The 20,077-nt window shown below is 35.2% G+C and overlaps 1 protein-coding gene across 7 annotated transcripts in view; it reads right to left on the reverse strand.

Annotated features, from left to right (window-relative positions):
- Pam (peptidylglycine alpha-amidating monooxygenase) overlaps positions 1-20,077 on the reverse strand; it is a 290,276-nt gene that overhangs the window by 161,828 nt on the left and 108,371 nt on the right. For all 7 annotated transcript variants that reach the window (XM_071612377.1, XM_027927584.2, XM_027927579.2 and 4 more), the window contains exons 2-3: positions 12,590-13,054; positions 11,497-11,617 (exon numbers count right to left, since the gene is read on the reverse strand). In XM_071612377.1, the coding sequence (XP_071468478.1) occupies positions 11,497-11,617; positions 12,590-12,681 (213 nt within the window). In that variant the 5' untranslated portion in view covers positions 12,682-13,054. The remainder of the gene's footprint in view (positions 1-11,496; positions 11,618-12,589; positions 13,055-20,077) is intronic.

A 20,077-nucleotide genomic window follows, 5' to 3' on the forward strand; every position in this document is an offset into this window, starting at 1 on the left:
GGTGTATGTAATTCTTTTTTATTTTGATATTTTTTAGTTGTTGATAGACCTTAATTTTATTTATTTATGTGCAGTGCTGAGAATTGAATCCAGTGCCTCACTTATGCCAGGCAAGTGTGCTACTGCTAAGCCCCATCCCCAGCCCTGCTTCTGTGATTCTATATTTCAACTATGATAAGGTATTTACCATAGTATTATATTTGTTATTAGGTCACTGAAAACATGCCTTAACTCATCCATTAAAATTTCCTTCAGGGCAAAAAAATAATAATAACTATATTTACTGAATCTTCTACATATTAATTCACCAATCCATAATTCCATCAGATACGAACTCATTTTATTGATGAGGAAACTAAAGTACATGATGGTTTAAATGCTTCTATAATATCATCTAGATAGCAAGTGGTGGAACAAGTGTTCTGATTTGTCTTATACCTAGAATGACTGACAAAGATAATCTCCTTGGCCAAATCTAGCTCTGGTCCTCTGAACCTTTCTCTCAAATAGGCCTGAACAATGGCTTCTAAAGACTTGAACAAATAATAATTTAATATCTTACAATTACATACAACTTCCTTAAGATGACCCCATCCCTCCTTGAAGTGTCTACTTGTGAAAACTCAAGGCTGCCAATAAATTTGCTGTTTGTTTCACCTAATACCTGAGAAAATAAGGCCAGTGTCTCCCCGTCTTTGTGGTAGGACAGAATCATAACTTAATATTTGCCAGCTAGTGAAACAGCTGGCTTAATAACATTTACACCAACTAAACCTTTGTAATACTTTATTTCCCTGATTCTATTAAGCCCTGGCTTGTCCCCTATGCCTCTCCTCCACTATTTCTTAATTCTACCTTTAAAATGCCCAGTTTCTTCTATGCAAATAGTAATTGAGTTTAATGGACACTGGATTCTCTTCTTTATGACAACAGTTATTACTGATTAAAATATGTTCTTGCCACACTTTATCTTTGACCTGACTTACAACACAGACACGGGGACTAAAAAAAAAAAAAAAAAAAAAAAAAGTGGGAAAAGACAATAGGAAAAATAGAAATCTTGAGGTCACCATATAGCTCTTGGCTTTAAATGTGAGTGGTGCAGAAAACTCTCAAAAGGTTTTAGGTGAAGGGTGATTTGATCTGACTTTAGTTTTAATGGGATCTCTGTGACTCCTATGTGGAGCACACTCTAGGGATGCAGAGGTACAAGGGGGGCAATAAGAAAGGCTACTGCAATCATCCAGGAAAGAGAGGAGGGTGCTTGGCCCAGCATGGGAAAGATGGCTGTGGTGAGAGAACAGTAGATTTTGGATATATTTGGAAGGTAGAAGCAACAGGATTTTCTAGCATATTGTTTATAGGCCATGAGAAACAAAGAGGTGTCAACAAAGACTCTAGGGTATTTAGCCTAGAGGAACTAAACACTAGAATTGCCATTTACAGTGATGAATAAGACTGAAATACAATATTCCAAATAAGAGAACTCTCGTTTATGATCATTATTCACAAAAACTGAATAGGTAACTAAGAAACAAAGATTAAAGTGCTGTTAACCTTGCACTGATATATTTATTCTCTATGTTCTGTAAATCAGAAGATACAGTTCATGAGATGCCAAAGGTTAAATCCATTTATTAGCCTAAATGGCATATGCAATTGCTTCGATCAGGGACCAGGAAACTACAGACCGTGGGCTGGCTGCCTGTTTTAGTTAATACAGTTTTTTATTGGAACACATCCAAGCCATTCATTTACATATTATCTATAGCTGCTTTCTAAAACAGCTGAAACCAGAGACTATTTCTCAGAAGTTAAAAATGTTTACTATCTAACACTTTAAGAAATAATTTTCTAATCTCTGGCTTATGTTTAGACAGGGATAATGAAAAAATTGTGTTAAAAAAACTAAGGTAAAATCCATATTGGGGTGGGCATGGGATAAATGGAGGAACTTTGGGTAGGGCAAAGGGGTGGGGGACAGGAGGCAAAGTGGTAGGAAAGACAATGGAATGAGACGGAATCATTAACCTAGGTACAGGTATGATTGCACAAATGGTGTGACTCTACTTCATGCATAAACAGAGAAGTAAAAAATTCTTCTCCACTTACAACGAATTGTACAACAAATCAAAGAGTTTTCTACTGTCATGTATAACTGATTAGAACTAATAAATAAATAAAGTAAAATAAAAACCTACGCTAAGTTGCTTGAAGGTGTTTTATAATAGTCAATTATTTAGAATTATCTCAACAGATTCCAGAATAGTAGCATTTCTTTCTTCACAGGCATGAGAAGATATAAAAAAAAGTCATTCAAAAATATATATGTAGACATAAAATAATACAATATATTTTATGTATACATATATATAATTTAACTATATATAGTTTCATTCTGCTACTATATGTCATTTTTATTTTACATGTTTGACCATGATGGTACCTAAAGTATATACTATTCTGTAATTGGTAAATTGGACTATTAATAATTACTAGATGTCTCCACAGATAGGCCATTAATAGATTGGCAAATTATAAAAAGAACATGAGTCTCAGGTTCAAGTAAATATGTATTTAAGGCCTGTTTTTCCATTTATGGGCTATTTGGCCATGTACATTTTATTTAATGTTCTTGGGTCTCAATTTCTCATACAAAAAATAGGGATCATAAAATCTTGAACACAGATTTTTTATGAGAATTAATGAGACAATATAATGTGTTCAAAACAACAGTGTTACATAATGAATGCTCAAAATTACGTTTTCAGCTTTAAAAAATTTACTAGAAACAAAAAAAAAAGCATCTTTAATCTTTTGTGAAAATTGGTGGTAATAATGAAGTCTTTTATACCACAGCACTTTTCTAGTATTCTAATAAAGAAAGAGAAAATGGTCAATGTATACTGTCATGTGAGATTCTGAACCAGACATGTTTAGATTGTTCTCACAAAGGAAAACACTGTTAACAGGTCAAGTATGTCCTCCCTAAGTAGACATTAAAGGTTTCAATAAAAATACAGATGAAGCATCATAATTTAAACTTAAACAATTAGCAATGAACTATATACCACTTTAATTGGTACTTTACAAGATCCACTTAACATTTTGAATTTTATTTTATCTAAATAATTGAATCTTGCTGATAAATCAAGGCATGACTATAAAAATAAATATAATTTGAGAATTTGACATGAAGCATTTTAAATGATATCAATTCCAAGCTTTCAAAATAGAAATGAAAAAAAGCCAATTTAATGTGAGACAGCTAAATAATACAACAAGGGCTTGGTGGCTGTCCTTTCTAGTAATCACTGAATTGTATCCACTATTAAGTTTTACCATTGGTAAAATGGAGATAATATTAATCCATCAGTAAGGGGGCAGGAGATACAGCATTTTAATATCTTTTGTTGTTTTTTTTTCACAAGTCTTAGAATTTTATATGTATTGACTAAGTCTTTCTAAATGAAAAGCAAATGCTGATCCAAAATTAGTACATTTCTCAATTTTCCTCTTCCAATAGCAAGAACACTCTGTTCCTTCATTTTCTGTTAAGGGAGAAAGAAGAATAAAAGTGGAGGAAAAGTAAACACTATGAGCTGTGACTTGTGTTCATTTTAAGACAATGACTTGATATATTCAATCCTCACCCATGGTTGGTTCTTTCTGACAACACAAATGCACTTTGCAGGAATGGCCAAAACTAGCCATTAAAGCCACCACTTTCCTCTGTCACTCTCTGGGGGAAATGTCATCATGTATCTGTACATTTGTCCACCAAGCCCAAATGAGGTCTCTCAATTCTTCATTTCTCAGGCATCTTCTCCCAATCAAATGGATTTGGCTGAAAATAGCAACCTCTACTTGCCATTTCTGATCTAATATATAGGCTGAACTAGAAAAAGAGAGGGATGTAGTGATGAACATTTCAGAGGACTAGAGAAGGTAGAATGGAACATGGTCTCTGACTGCAGAGGAGGTCAGGAAATCCACAGTGTTCTGGAGTAGGGTGGGAATCTTCTTGAGTTGTTTCTCAGCAATTGTACAGCTGTTTTAGGAAGAGAATTGATTCATTTTCCCTAGTGAGTTTAACATATAAGGACCTTATGGTGCCCCAAAACCTGCTAATGGTCACAGATTAAATTTCTCTTCTACCAGGAGGTTACAATTCAGAATTAAGTTAGCATGCAAGGGGAATTGAAGAAATGGGAGTGCAGTGTGTCTCCCATCCTTTTTCATTCTCAATATAAAATTCAAACTTAAACTCTCAAAGAATGCAAAGATTACATGCTAATAAGTAGAGAGGCGGAGATGAGGAAATAACAACCTCTGACATACTAAAATTTATAACTTATTGATTGCTGGATGGCCTTCTGGGAAGGGGTAGAAACTGTGGGCAGGTGGGGCAAAGTTGGAGGAGGTAGGTCCCTAGGGGAAGGGCATACCCCAAGGGATTATTTCTTGTCCCATGCCTCTTCCTCTCTGTCTCTATCTATCTGGGTCTCTTTCCCTTTCCTTCCCTGCTGTCCTGAGCTAGGTAGCTTTCCTCCATCTTTCCCTTCTGCAATGAGATTATCCTTACCTCAGACCCAAAGCAATATGTCTTAACCTCTTAAACCATGAGCCATCTTTCCTCCTTTAAATTGTTGATTTCAAGCATTTTGGTCACAGTGATGAAACCTGAGTAACACAGGTATCATATAGCCTCCAAAATAAGCAAATACCACACTCTGGTCAACTGTCTTTATATGAAAAAGTCCAATCAGTGTTCTGAACTTAAGATTAAAAAAAATCTGCTTTTAATTTGTGTATTACCTCTGATAAAACACATATTCTGAGCAACTACTGCTTAGAAATGACATTATGATTATATCTTAATATTTAAAAACTGATTCCTTAAAGGGATGCAGAAAGCAAAACCCTGAGTTTTTACTGTGTGAATTATCAATACATTGTGGAGGCAAGAAATAAAGTATAGTAGTAAAAATTTTAAAAGATTATTCAATTGAGAAAAAACAAAGTGAAATACAGTGGGAAGACTATGAGAAATTTTTGTAGAAGTATTTTATTCACTCTGTTACATTTCAATGACTACATTCTTTGGTCATTATTCTAAAATAAATGATGTTTTAATTTCAAGATTTTCAACCTGTTCCTCTGTAGTATGTGATGTGATCTTTAAATTTTGCATTGTTCTGTTTTCTGGAGATAGATATTTGTGTTCAGAAACACAGGGGAAGTATGCTTTTTTTTATTTCAGAGCATGATCTGCGACTCTTCAAAAAACAAACACTGAATGAGACAAGAATTTCCAAGAGGTTTCAGAAACAGTGTATTTTTCTGTATTTCTCAAACTATTCCCAAAGAAAGTGAGGAAAATGACCAAAGACAGCCTAAAACATCTTAATTAAAAGAAATTTAGTTAATATGCAGTTCACAGATAATAGACTTAAAAAATACTTAATTTTGTAGAATTGTATGTTACAAATTAGTTTACACTTATATGTCCTTAAGCCAAGATGCGGAGGAACTACGTTGGGCAAATAGCAAATAAATAAAATGCTTGCACACATAGGATTTGAAACAACTTACATTAGAAAAGAATGGTTTTGTTGTTGTTATTTGTTTTTTAAATAAGGTCAATATCCAAAATCCTTAGGTGAGCTGACATTGAATAAATCCAGGCTGATTCAAACTAATACATGCATATTTTTTAAAAAACCTCATCAGGTCACTTCTTTAGATAACTTCTCTTCCAAGCAGTATAAAAAGATGTATAAAATCTCTCAGAAAAATACATCAATTCTCAATATTGCTTCACTCTCTTATCAAAGGCCTGTTGTTAGTGGAAATATCTGCTTTAGAATTAGCACATTGAAGGATCTGTTTCCTCACTTACCCAGGCTTCTCGTATCCTGGTTTGTACTTTCTATTTTTCTTCATTTGGCTACCTTTCCTATCCCTCAAAATTATTTCCACATCTCACTTTTTCCATGAAGTCATGACTGAAAGAATAAGGGTTAGCAGTTTCTCATCCTGAGGCTTGTTCCCATTTCCCTCAACACACTAATAACCATAGCAACACCAGTGAACATTTTCTGAGAACTTACCACATATTTGGTCACTGAACTGAACATTCTACTGGTATTATTCCACTTGGTCCACAGAATACCCTGGGTAGGTAACCTATCACCCCTTCTGCAGATGAAGGAGCATGGCTAAGAAACATGCCTTCATTGACACTGCAAGAGCCAGGACAAGGATGCCGTCAGCCTGGCCCTACGTTTGATTTACAGTTAGACAAGAAACTTTATATAAAATCATTGTAATTAAGCATTCATTTATTTTATTTTAAAATGCTGGTGATGAGGTGGAGAAAAACTAAAAATAGAACTATTATGTGATCCAGCTATCCCACTCTTGATAGCTGTATGCCCATGTTTATTGCAGCACTATTCACAACAGCCAAGATAGGAATCAGCATAGATACCCTGTCAACAGATGAATAAGGAAAATATACACAAAGGAATGTTATTCAGCCATAAAGAAGAAAAAGTCCTGTCACTTGTAGGAAAATGGACAGCACTGGAAGACATCATGTTAAGCAAAATAAACCAGACATAGAAAAAAAAAGTCTCAAATATTTTCTCGTACATGTGAGAAATAAGTTAAAATAAAATAAAAAGATGACCTGAAAGTAGAAGAGGGACTATTAGGAACTAAGAAGGGGGCTGAGGAAGCGGGAGGACAAGAGGGCAAAAGGGACGTGGATATGCTCGTTGCATGACCTATGCACATGTGGAAACGTCACAATGAAGTTCATCAATTTGTACAATTAATATGTGTTAATTAAAGCAAAATAAACACCCTAGGGATAGTTAATTCACCAAATTGATAACAGCACTTTATTATGATCATGAATGAACTGGCAATTTATAGAATTGTTTTATTTATTCAGGTGAGAGGTAGGGTGAGCAGAAGTCCACAGGATCCCAGGTGAGTAAAGGAATCAAATGAGGAAGAAAAAGGGCTAAAAGACTATTCTCAAGATATCATCACTCTGTGGCTCTGCTAGATTTGAAGACAATGGCATTGGATGGCAGTTCTTTACTTCGGTTTACTATTTAAAAGTCACTACTCTTAACATAAGGTTTAAGGTTAAGGATCTTTGTTTTCTTTCATGAGGAAGGTAGAGAGGAAAAAAAGGAAAAGAAAGGTGCAGTGGATCTTATTGAAATTAAAGGGAGATCAGTACAGGAAAGGGACTAAGGGGTGGGAGATGGGAGAGATGGGAGAAGTACTGAGGAGTGATATTGGCCAAATTATATTGTTATATGGTGTTCATGTCTGAATGTGTAACAATAAATCCCATTATTCTGTACAACTATAATGCACCAATAAATGTACAAGAAAAAATAAAAACAGGATTTGAAAAAGAAAAAGTCACTACTCTTTCTGCAAATCTTCTCAAATCCCCCCAAACACTGATTAACAGAAATTTTATAATAAAGAGAATGGAAATTATTTTAAATTTTTTCAAGTTAGAGAAAGAATGAACTCATTTTACTGTCATTCTCATGGAGATTAAATTCATATACTACATAAATGTTTATATAGCAAACTGTTTTTAATACCATATAGTTTGCATCTTTGTGCATTTATATTTCAGATAACAGAGTTCTCAATGATATGCATGGAGACTTTCAAATATGTTCAGCCTTTAACCTTGTGTATATATTAGCAATAGCTGTGCCCCCTAATCCGTACCTCTCCTTTTTAAAGCTATTTTACCACAAATATCTACAAGTCCCATGATTCACTTTCACTCTCTTTTCAATAAGTAGAAGGAAAGGTTGTTGGTTTGATCTTTGTTAAACTAAATATCTTTGCTAAACTATTCTTTTTTTATTTGAATGTTTTCTTTATAGTTTTTGACTAGAGTCATCTGTGAATTCCAGGTCTTTGCTGAAGTTTTCCTCTATTGTTTTCCTATTGTCAAAAATTTAACTGATTTTATTTACTTACTTATTTATTATTTTGTGCTGAGGATTGCACCCAGGGTCTTAAGTATGCTCTACCACTACATTATACTACCTGCCCCTGTGACCAGTATTTTATGTTGAATCTGTAAAGAACATTAAAGTTCTAAAATATCTAAAAACTTTTTGATTTTGTAATCAAAGTAAACTACTTTCCCTGGACTCACCTAATTGTGTTTAGTGGGAGTAATTTTTAATGGCCACTACGAAGTCCTGTGATATAGCTGAATCCATTAATGTGGAAGCCTGACATACTGATATCCTCTGATAAGACACTAATCTAGAATTGTATTTTATCTGGAAAATTAACTAGTTGTACTCTCTGTAGTATGTCTATAGTTCTCTCCACCTCTACTCTACATTTGCTTGTTTTTTTTTTTTTTTTTTTTTTTTTTTTTATCTAAGCTTATCTAAGGACCTCTTTCCCAAAGAAAGGATTTACATCAGATGTATTGATGTAGCTTTCACTATTGACAAAACTTAAAATGTACTTTATAAAGGAATATATTGAGTGAATACACTTCTTTGACCAATCTGATCTGCCTGATCTACCAAAGGAAGTTCTTACTCCTCTGCTCCTTTTTCTTCAAATTTTATTGCTCTTATGGATCCTCTAACATTTAAAAACAATCATCTTATATATAATTAGAGATATAATAAATTATTGTATAATGATGTATTAAGAATTGTAATACAAATATAAATAAATAAATAAATAAAAATCATCTTAACTCCTCAACTTCTTTCCTAGTTTTTGTATGTTTCTTAACTCCTCTTTTTTCTTATATTATTTTTAAAATATTCTGTTCTTCATATTCTGGTTATTCCTAAAATTTTCCCTTAATTTTTGTTCTTGACCATTTTATTTTCTTGGACATTTTATTTTGTTGTTGTTTTGGTCAACTCTTCTTACTCCACTTATACCTTTTATTTCTTCCCTCTAATATTTTATCATCTTTTCTTTTCTCGTTTTTTAAAATTTCCTTTCCTTTTAAGAACTTGTGTTAACACTAGTTTCATCTGCATTCTTAAATGTTCTTAAAACATAAATTTTTTTTTCACCAAAAGTACTTACAGTAACAGCTCTGGGTCTGCCTCACCAAGAACACCAAGTTCAGGAAGAAAGAGGTTCCAGGGGTTCTATATCCATCTTTCCCTCGAGCATAGTTAATAGGGAGTCTATCATTTCCCACAAAAGCTTACAAGGTATATTATCTGCATGTCAGTCAGAAAATTTAAGTCCTCATGGCACATCATCAATGAACAGCATTTAGTGAACATGGAAGAAATATTCAACAACCAGTCCTGAACTGCTCCAGCTGAGGAACTGGATCATTTACTAGATAGATTTATATGCAAATAAAACAAAATCCAACTCCACCTAGTTAAAATAAGAAAGGCTAACATAACTGGAAATTCTGTTAGTGATGTAACCAAGAACTAACACTCTCAGTCTCTGTATTGCTTTTTCTGGTACTAGTTTTAGTCTAGGCATGGCTCCTTCATGCACAAACAGACCCTAGAACTACATGCCTATTGTGCTTGTGCAATAGAAATATGCCTTCTCAGCAGAAGTCCTGGGCTTTAATTGGACTCATCTAGATCACACACCTTTTTCTGAATCAACTGTTGTGGAAAGGGAGGTAAGATGTAGTTATTTGCTGATCCTAGTCCACTGGTTCCAACTCTGGAACCTTGGTAAATAGCTCTTGGGAGTCACAAGGTCTCAGAGAAGGAGCAAGGAGAAAACTAGCTCTTTGCTGAGAAGGCAACAAGCAAATTTCCACTACACAAAGGAAAGTTGAATACAGGTAGTGCGAAGTAAATAGTGGTAACTTCAATAATCTATTTTCTTTTGTAATGGAATTATTTTAATAATTATAAGGTTACAAAAATGAATACATGTATTTTGTTTCATGAAAATGAAGCTGTTCCACATTTTTATAATCAATTCCAGTAATTATTCCTGAGATTATTGATCCCAATGGAGTTGCCTATTATTATTATAGGTGTTAAATAATTTAAATGTTATTACTCTTAAATAATAAGAAGAAAAAATAGCAGAATAATAACAAACAACAATAAATGGCTATTTGATTAAAACAATAATATTCTTGTGGGAAAAGATTAAAGACCAATTAGTAAATATTTTAAAATAAGTAATATAAGCTAAGGTTAAGAAAATAAAGGGGGAAAATGACTTTTAAGAGTGAGAAGAGACAAGAAGAGGCACCCTTTACAAAGGAGGGGCTGTTGTTTCTCTCTCCTCATTTTAATGTCATCACATTCTTCTTGGGCTAAATATCAAATAAGGAGTTTATGAAATTAAAGGCCAAACACGAATAACTGAATGCACAGAAAAGTCACCTGAATGGTTATTTGGGAATGGGGAGAGGGTGGAAGTCATTGTGACAGTAGTAGTTACTAATAGACATTAGATCATATGCAAGTTTTCAAGTAAATGAATGTCAATCCTTAGCCACTAGGGGTGGGGGCCCACACATCTTTTCTAGAGCTTCTGAATGCTAATTTTAAAAGAAATTCTTCCCAATAAGTAGAATACTTTTATTTTCCCAATACTAGAAAAAAAAAAGAAAAGAAAAGAAACATAGAATGTTATCTGCAACAATGAGTCATCAGCCACTGCAGCTCTTCAACATCCAGGTCTCTGCAGCTCTTCAAAAGCAGAGGACTGTCTTTTAATGACACACATAAATCCCTGCACTGCCTGCCTGCAAAACATAATTAATTCTGGCCTTTTTTTGCTTAATGAAACACCTTGCACACATGACAGCAATGGCTTAGAGCTTCTCGTGTATACCTGAAATAGGGATAGCCCCAACAACAACTTAGTTCCACTCAAAATGCTCTATAAGACTCACTTGTCTGAGCTTTATCATTATTTCTTCAAAATATATCTCATAACAGACACGTCAGCCTAAAGGAAACACAATCAGCCACCTGTATGAACAGTTTTCCTAACTTCTAAAAGTGTGGAATGTTTTGCTTTTAAACAAATACGTGGCACTTAACAAGTTTTTATTTCTCAAATTGTGGCTTCTATAGAAGAATATTTAAACAAAATACTCTCTTAGATGCAGCTGCTCAATGTCATTTTTATTAGAATAATTTTTCATGTTTTAATGCAGACTTGCATACTGCATTACAAAGGACATTACTCTTTGGAGAGTCCCAGCATGCAAATTTATAAGGTTCCATTTCAAACAACAAATAGCAATATGAGTAAAATTTGAAAAACAAAATTTAACTGAAAGATTTACATTGAAAAATTTACCCCTCTTTGTAATATTCAGTTATTTTGGTCCTATCTGAAGAGATCTGAAGCAAATGCCTACTTTTGCAGAAATTACTGCCACTGGAAATATAGTTTCCCTACTTTAATTATAGATTGTACATAGAACAAGTGAATAATTAAATAAGGAATGCCTCTCACCTGTTTAGGTGTGACCCCAGGCATGCGAATATCCAACGCAAAATCTGATGAATCAATAGGAATTACTGGTCTGGTGGTACCAAGACACTCATTGGCAAACGGTCTGGTAGTTTCTTTAAACCTTGAAAAAGAAGACATTTTCAACATTCTTTAATATAATGAGTAGAGGAAAAAAGGACTTCTATGACCTTAAGGTTAAATAATGTTGAAACAGGCCCAATGAAGACTCTATAAAGATGTGATGATCATACAATGTTATCAGAGACACTCAGAATTGCATTTTCTAGTCCATGACCAAGATACAACCAACTTATAAACAAAATATAATCAAAGAAACCAAGCAGCTACATTCAAAACTTTATTTAATAAAAACTTGTCAACATATACATTTGTTTCTAGTTAATGAAGATACAGTATTAATACATTACAAATTATAATTATAATACACATACCAATCTTCTAATGGCAAATATTAACCATAACCCAATACAAATTTTTGTAACTATGTTGTGAGTGTCCGGTATTACAGGTCAAAAACAAAAAAACTGATCATAATCTTGCTGGAAGGCAGAGTTATATGAGGAGGAAATAAAAGGTTGTGATGTGAATTACAAATGTACAAGTACATAAATATTTAATATGGTAATTATGGGGCGTGTGTATACAGCTCAATGTTTCTTAGTGAGCGATTACAGTCCATGATCTGCTTCTCCTAACCACTGATCTTGATATTTTATTCTTCAAGCTGTTATAAACAGGAAGGCATTCAAGTCTAAATGACTATATCGTACTTTCTGAAATATCTCCCCAAGAGGGAGTGATTAGTATTGGAAATCACAACTTCTAATTGGAGTTCTAGAAGCCAGAGCAGCAACTCAGCTACAAGACAGTGGGCTTTTTCTGCAAGGGAGACTTTACAAGAAGTTGCTGGGCTAAAATTCCAAATCGTTTCTGTAGAGAAAAATCAACCTTGTGTATTTCGCCAACACTTGTTCGTAAAAGTGATTACATTTCTAAACAGCATGCACAAAACCCACCCAAACAGTATTTCGCCTGTTAAAAAAAAAATTAAAATAAACACAAACACACCCACCTCTTAAAGACAGAAAGTGGGCTTCTGAAACCCAAGCAGCTGCCTTGCAAAGTCAGGAGGAGAACTAGCAGGCTGCGCGCGCGGCCAGCCATGTCCGCGCCGCTCCGGCCCCGCCGGGAGAGGACCGGGCAGCGCAGCGCGGGGCTGGGGCCGGCGGTCGGGCAGCGGCGCCACAGGCAGCCGCTACTTCATGGCCGGGGCGCGGCGGGCGTCCTGCGGCGGCCACACGCCGGCTGCCTGCGAAAGCCGCGAGCTGGACCCGGCGAGGTGTCTCGGTCACGAGCTGCGGGCAGAAACCCGTGGGAAGGCGGTACTTCTGTCCTGGCGGCCAGGGGAAGCCTGCCTCCCTCCAGAGCTGCTGCTTCGCCCTGGTGCTGGGGCTAGACGTGCGAGTTCCTTATCACTCGGGAATGACAGGGACTGTAAGGACTATCACACAAACCCGCGTCAGTCATCATTCAGAACCTGCAAAAATAGAAGCAGATAATGGATGACTAACACATTACAGCATTTGTCCTCAGCAAATCCCAGCTGAGGTTCTTTAATACATTAGTAGTTTCACAAGCTTGAGCCCAAGCCTGGGGAAAACGCTGGTCTGTTCATCTTCCTCCCTCGACTACTGGCCCCCCAAGATTTCACAATTCCTACCCCCCCCCAAGCATAGCCCTTCTTTTGCCTTTTGCTTGTCTTCCTCCCCCAGGCCCACTCCCAGTTTTTTGTTTATTTTTTTCATTTCTCCCCTTTTCACCCTCACTCACATCCATCCCTCATTCTGTGTATCTTCTTACTCAGTCTACTATTCCCCCCCAAAAGCACTTCAAAACCGCTGCTCAATGTAAACAAAGTTATTTGCATAAATGATCTACTACAATACAAGGGGGAAAGAGGCAAGGACAAAGGACTTGTATACAACAACAATCAAATAGAAAAACACGGAGAACAAAGGCATGTTCATATACTTGCATCCTAGAGCTACAGATAGAGAATTAAAATGCTCCCTACCAAGAACTCCCAAGAATAGCCAGAGAAGTAATTGCCCAAGTTCTGGGAATTATTTTAAAACAAACCAACACTTGACAGCTAACATGATATTTAAATACTCATTTAAAAATCTAGCATCTAATATACAAAGTAATAATTTCTCACATAGAAGACTTGCCTCCCTAAAGATATTTTTTCCTAAGTTTGGAGATTTACAAAACGTAATGAGAAAAAGCAGAATCTTGGCTAGCTCTAAATGAATTTTCTACAAAGGTTAAGCATAATCAAGAACTTCCTATTAATATAAGTGAGAGATGTTAGGGCTCAGAGCAGGTTACCACCAAAGTATGTTTTTTTTTTTTTCTTTTTTGCATACTGAGCTATTTGATCTAAAGAAAATTTAAAGTCCTTAAAAGCAGGCTCAGAATCAAGGAAGGAAGGAAGGAATAAACAAACAAACAAACAAAAAACACCAGTAAGATCATATAGAAGTGCTCAACTATATTAGCCTCTAAATTATCCTCTGGAAATTACAGCATAATGAAGCTAAACCAGAGAGAGAGAGAGAGAGAGAGAGAGAGAGAGAGAGAGAGAGAGAGAGAGAGAGAGAGAACCAAAAAGCACTAACTAACCTTAAATTTAAATTTAATGGTATTCTTATGGTCAGTACTTTCCACATAGAAGAAACATAACATACACCAAATACAAATAAAACATAATTTATGGGGCTGGGGAGGTGGCTCAGTGGTAAAGCGCTTGCCTAGACGTGTTTGATCCTCAGCACGACATAAAAGTAAATAAATTACTTAAAGATATTAAAAAAACATAATTTAATATCCAACCAATTCAAAGATGCTTGAGGCTCACAAGCAACCAAGGACCCAGTTAATTTACATAAGCAATGACATTTTTAAAAGACTGATATTACTTGTTTGAACTTTCTCTTTGGCTTGCTATTTGAGCTTTCAACAACGCAAACCCTCAGCTCTGTCTTTATCCTGTGGGTAAAGGAAAAGAACTCTAGGGGGAAGAGAAACAAAGGGCCTAACAGCTGTGCTATTGCTTTTGCTCCAAACAAAGTAGAATCCTGTTGAATGACAATACTTAACATCCTCCAATTTTGTTTTTTGGGTTTTCTTTTTTACATATAAATGTGAGAAAAGAATTATATTTTATAATTTCATTCAGAACAGTCCTTCCTCCAGTTGGCAAGGAGATTTGGCATTATACAAACACTTGAAAACAAATTTATTATTAAAATTCTCTAACAGAAGCACACCCTTCAGTACTAGCCTTTGAGGGAAGGGGGACTCCTCTTCTCTCTTTGATTGATTTACTACCTTTGATGTCCCTAAACCATTCACTTAAAGAAAAGGGAATTGAAGTTCTGGATAGAAGCAAGGTTGATATTTGTCACCATGAATAGAACACCTTTTATTATAGAAAGGAAAGGTAATTATCATTCTTATTTCTTGATGCCTTATAAAGACAAAATATAACTCCGTCAAATGAAAATATGTCTATTCCATTTGTTTTAATTCCTGATAATGCAGAATACATAATGTTCAAAAATCTTGTCTCTCATTTAAGATTTAAAATGTTTTCATGAGATCACTCATTGACTCATTCAAAAAAACTTAATTTCATATTTGATGTAAAATAATGTGATATATACTGGGGTTTTATAAGATCAATAAAACTAAAAGGGAATATAGTCCATTAAGAGATGAGAACATTGCACAATTAATATGAGATATGTTTAGAAAGTACTCACTTACAAAAAGATGGTGGAATGAGATGGAAATCATTACCCTAAGTAGATGTATGAAGACACGAATGGTCTGACTCTACTTTGTGTACAACCAGAGATATTTGTGCTCTATAGGTGTAATATGATTTGTAATGAATTATGCTGTCATATATAACAAATTAGAATTAAAAAAGAAAGAAAGAAAGTACTCTCCTAGAGGAGTACTTTAAAAAGGACTCTGGGAATTTTAAGGAAGAAAAGAAACTTCGAGAGAGTAAGAAAAAAGAAAAGGATAAAAGCAGTCTTCAATAGAACAGTGGCCATTGAGCAGGGCCCTTGGAGGACCCTTACAGTTTCTACTGCAGGAGGTAGACAATGAGCATGCCAGGTACAGGGCACAGCAGGGGCAAAGTTGAGAGCAAGAGTATGTGTTTGAAAAACAAGTAATAAGAGGCTTGCCTCCTAGATTCAAGTTACAGGCCCAGATTTACTATTTTACTGATAATACAAAGCAAATATTGTTTACATCTCTGTAAATTCTTCAGGGGAGAATGATTTATAGATACCCATGTGGATGTTAATTCTTGGTGCAGCATTATTAAAAGGTACTAAGTACAGGTTAGTCCAGGGAAGCGTAAAACCAATTTGGCTTTTGCAAAGTGAGCAATCTGTTCCCTCTAATTTTCATTTAAAAAGGAAAAATCAAAAACAAAAGTTAGGTGAAATTTGAAATTGGTTAAAGATTCAAATAAATATCTTGGCCATTGACTCATTTATGGATTAATTTACTTAGTAAAAGTAAACCAGTATAGCATAATAGCTACTTATAAACTGAAGGAAAAGTGCCTGATGCATGTTTTTTTCCATTTACTAGGTACCTGAAGCTGGGCAAAATAGAAAGAATCACACTACCTACCTCATAAAGACCATTGCCAGGAATAGCTGATTTAATATCCTTAGAACAGAGTCAGGCATGTAATAAATGATTGCTGTTATCATTGTGGCAATATATACATATTGAGTGCCTGAATGCTAGGGGTGGTGATAATCAAGAGAGATAAAGTTCTTACTCCTACAGAAATTATTTTCTAGTGGGGAAAAACAAAAATAACTAACAAATTATAAATTTCATTTTCTTCTAAGCAGATTTTATGTGGTTTTCTAGTATGACTTATGATTAAATTGATTAAAGTATGCATATCCATTCACAGCTATTTTGACTTCTGGGGATTTACTCTTGGGCAAAAACTGAACCAGGGAACCAAATTGTTTATAAGGATATTTAGCAGCACTGACAACAAAGAACTGAATGTTTATAATAGCAAAGAACTGGAAGCAATTTAAATGCCCATCAATAGGAGATTGGTAACAAAAATATATATTTTTTAAACTTACAAAAGCCAGAGTACTGTGCATCCCTTTAAAAAAGGACAATATGGGTCTGATTTTATAGTTAGAGCATATTCTATATTATTTTTTTCTTTTTGCATAATTCAAACAGTTTTAAATAATCTCAAACTTACAGAAACGTTGCAAGTACAGTATAAATAACCATTTTTCTCTGTAACCATTTAAGAGAAGAATGTTACTCTCCTGATGCTTTAATACCCAGAAATTTCAGTGTGATTTCCCAGAAACAAATACATCTAACTGTGTAACTCTACACAACCATAAAATTTAAAATTTCTCAATGATACTTTATTATCATCTAATCTTCTGTCTGTAAACTTTGCCAGGCAATAACCTTTATAAACAAAATGATCCAGTTCAGAATCAGGCACTGCATGGAAATGTGTCGCTTCTCTAGTCTCCTTCACTCCAGGACAGTGTTTCAGCCTGTCTTTAACTTATATGACTTCAACTCTGATTATGAAAGACCACAGGGTAGTTATTTTGCAAAATGCCCCTCAATCTGCATTTGTTTTGTGTTTCATTAGTACTAGATTTGGCTATGCATCTTGAACAGGTATATCTCAGAAAGCGTGCTGGATTCTATGCAATGAACTGTCCATTGCTACATCAAATCTCAAAACTTAGTAGTAGTTGAAAACAGTAAGTATTATTTCACACAGTTTCTGTTCATCAGGAAAAGCTTAGCTGATTGGTTCTTCCATGAGACTGCAGTCAAAATGTTGCTCAGGCCAGTAGTCATCTGAAAGCTTCACAGGACCTAGATGATGTACTTTTGAGGAGGGCTCACTCATATAGCTGACAATTAGCGATGGATGCTGGCAGAAAGACATGTCCTCACCATGTGGTCCTCTTTCTAGGGCTGCTTGAGTGTTCTTACAACATGGCAGCTGGCTTTTTTTTTTTTTTTTTTTTGGTACCAGGGATTGAACTCAGGGGCATTTGGCCACTGATCCACATCCCCAGCCCTATTTTGTGTTTTATTTAGAGACAGGGTCTCACTGAGTTGCTTAGTGTCTCACCATTACTGAGGCAGGCTTTGAATTCGTGATCCTCCTGTTTTAGCCTCCTGAGCCCCTGGGATTACAAGAGTGCGCCACTGTACCTGACATGATGACTTTTATGATGTAGCATCAGAAGTCACATACCATCATTACTGTAGCTTCTTCTTGACTATCCACATCAGCAGCACTTGGTATGGGAAAAGAATGCCTAAGCACATAAATACTAAAAGGTGAGAATCATCTTCTTGGTAACTGACTTCACAGCTTATCTGTAGATAGTAGCATGAGTTTGACTTGTCTCATTACTGATGATGTTAAATTTGACCATTTGATTCAGGAGGTTTCCACTGTTCTTTTCCATTGTATAGTTACTACTTTTCCCTTGGTGATTAATATTTTTTGATAGAGAGACTTTTAACATTATAAATATTCTGCTTCTCATCAAACTTTCGATTTATTCATTTATTATATTGTAATGGACTCATAGTTGCCTATTTTCTTCAATGGATTTAATCTATTACCTTTGTATTGTTACATAACTTGATACTCAAATTGTCTCAGTCATGGTCGCTTCCAGCTAGCATTTGTGTTCCCTTGACATATGCCATCATACTTGGGCATACTTGGGAACCTCCTTGATTTTTGTCCATCTCCTACTTGAATTCTCACAATTTTATGAAATTTGTACTATACTTCCTATTTTACTGAAATGCAAACTAGGATACAGAGATATTAGTAATCTTGCTGAGGGTACACAGCTAGGACATAAACACAGGCAATCTAAAACCACAATTAAGCCATTAACTACTCAACTATATGATGTAACCTACTCTCTTTTCCATTCCTATGAAAGGAAACATTAACATTTCCTCAACTAGCTTAAAAACATTACTCAGAAGGAAACAAATCAGAGGCATGTGACTGTGGTTCAAACTTGATCCAAAAGTTGGTTTTGTGTGGCTTAAAGGGTCTTCCCAACTCTTCCCCTAAACTGAGTTCTGAGTAAACATTTAAAAATGAAAGATTTCACATAAAATCCTCATTCCCACAGTGCAACCATCAGCCATGGCATGTATTGTTTCTCTATAAATGTGGCCAGCAGTCTTCAGACTGCCACAGTCCCTACTGCTTCCTCTCTGCTCTCAGAATCTGAGGTCATGATTATTCAGAAATTTAGGGATAGAACACTGAATCTCTTAAGAAAAAAATATACCTATTAAAATATAGAACAAACAACTAGTGTGTATCCATAGACGCACAAAACAGCCCATAAGTTACTTTGTAATTTTCCATTCCCTGTACATTTTCTGGAATGTAGTAAATGAGAAAAAAAGACCTCCATAGAAAGAGATCATTCACCTCACTAGGCTAACATTTGATTGGACCATGACCTTCTTGCCCAATTACTCACTGGACCAACAGAGACACTGATATAAGCTGAAAGCTATATACCAAACTAGAAGCCCTAACGGTAAAACACTATCTTGCTCAACATTTCCCAGTCACCACAGGAGCTCAGCCCCTTTGAATCATACATTACCCATCTAATTTTGAACCCTAATTAAAAACCTGATATAAAGCCTGCTGTGCATCTCACTAGAGATTCCCCACATTGTTTTCTGAGAGTGCATACTTTCATCTTTCCCACTCTAATAAATCCTTTCCTCTCTTGCTAAGACCTGACTCTTCCTTAAATTCTTTTCTGTGATGGAATAAAGAACTTGGAAGGTCTGAGTAGAGGTCTCCTCCATCTCTTTTCAAACTACCACCCAGTGACAAAAAGTAGTTGTTTTACCACTAGCACATACTGTTCAGACCTCAGGAGTAGTTGCTTGTTCATTTGTTTTTTACTCTGTGTTTTTTTAAAAAAAAAATTGGCAGCTTTCCTCATAACATTACTAGGAGATACTTTACAATTACTTGTGCTGTGATCACTGAGATGCAGCACTTTTTCTTTACATAGGAAAGTAAACTTCACCTTATATGTATAGCATAGGATTTGACTCACTTAAATGTGCTAAATTTTCTCTTTTTAAAAAGGCACTATTCATGGGCAAGGGTTGTGGCTCAGAGGTAGAGTGCTTGCCTAGCATGTGTGAGGCCCTGGATTTGATCCTCAGCACCACATAAAAATAAATAAAATAAAGATATTGTGTCCAACTAAAACTAAAAAAATAAATAAATAAATATTTTTTAAAAAGGCACCATTCATTAGCAAGATGCCAAATTGAATGGCATTTTCTGCACATGGATTTATTTTTTCCAACATATAGCCAATTTGAAGTATCCTTTTCTTGTAAGTCAGAATTGACTGGGTACCTATTAGAATATATATGCTAAAAA

This window comes from Marmota flaviventris, chromosome 5, assembly GCF_047511675.1.
Source record: "Marmota flaviventris isolate mMarFla1 chromosome 5, mMarFla1.hap1, whole genome shotgun sequence".
Taxonomy (NCBI): Eukaryota; Metazoa; Chordata; class Mammalia; order Rodentia; family Sciuridae; genus Marmota; species Marmota flaviventris.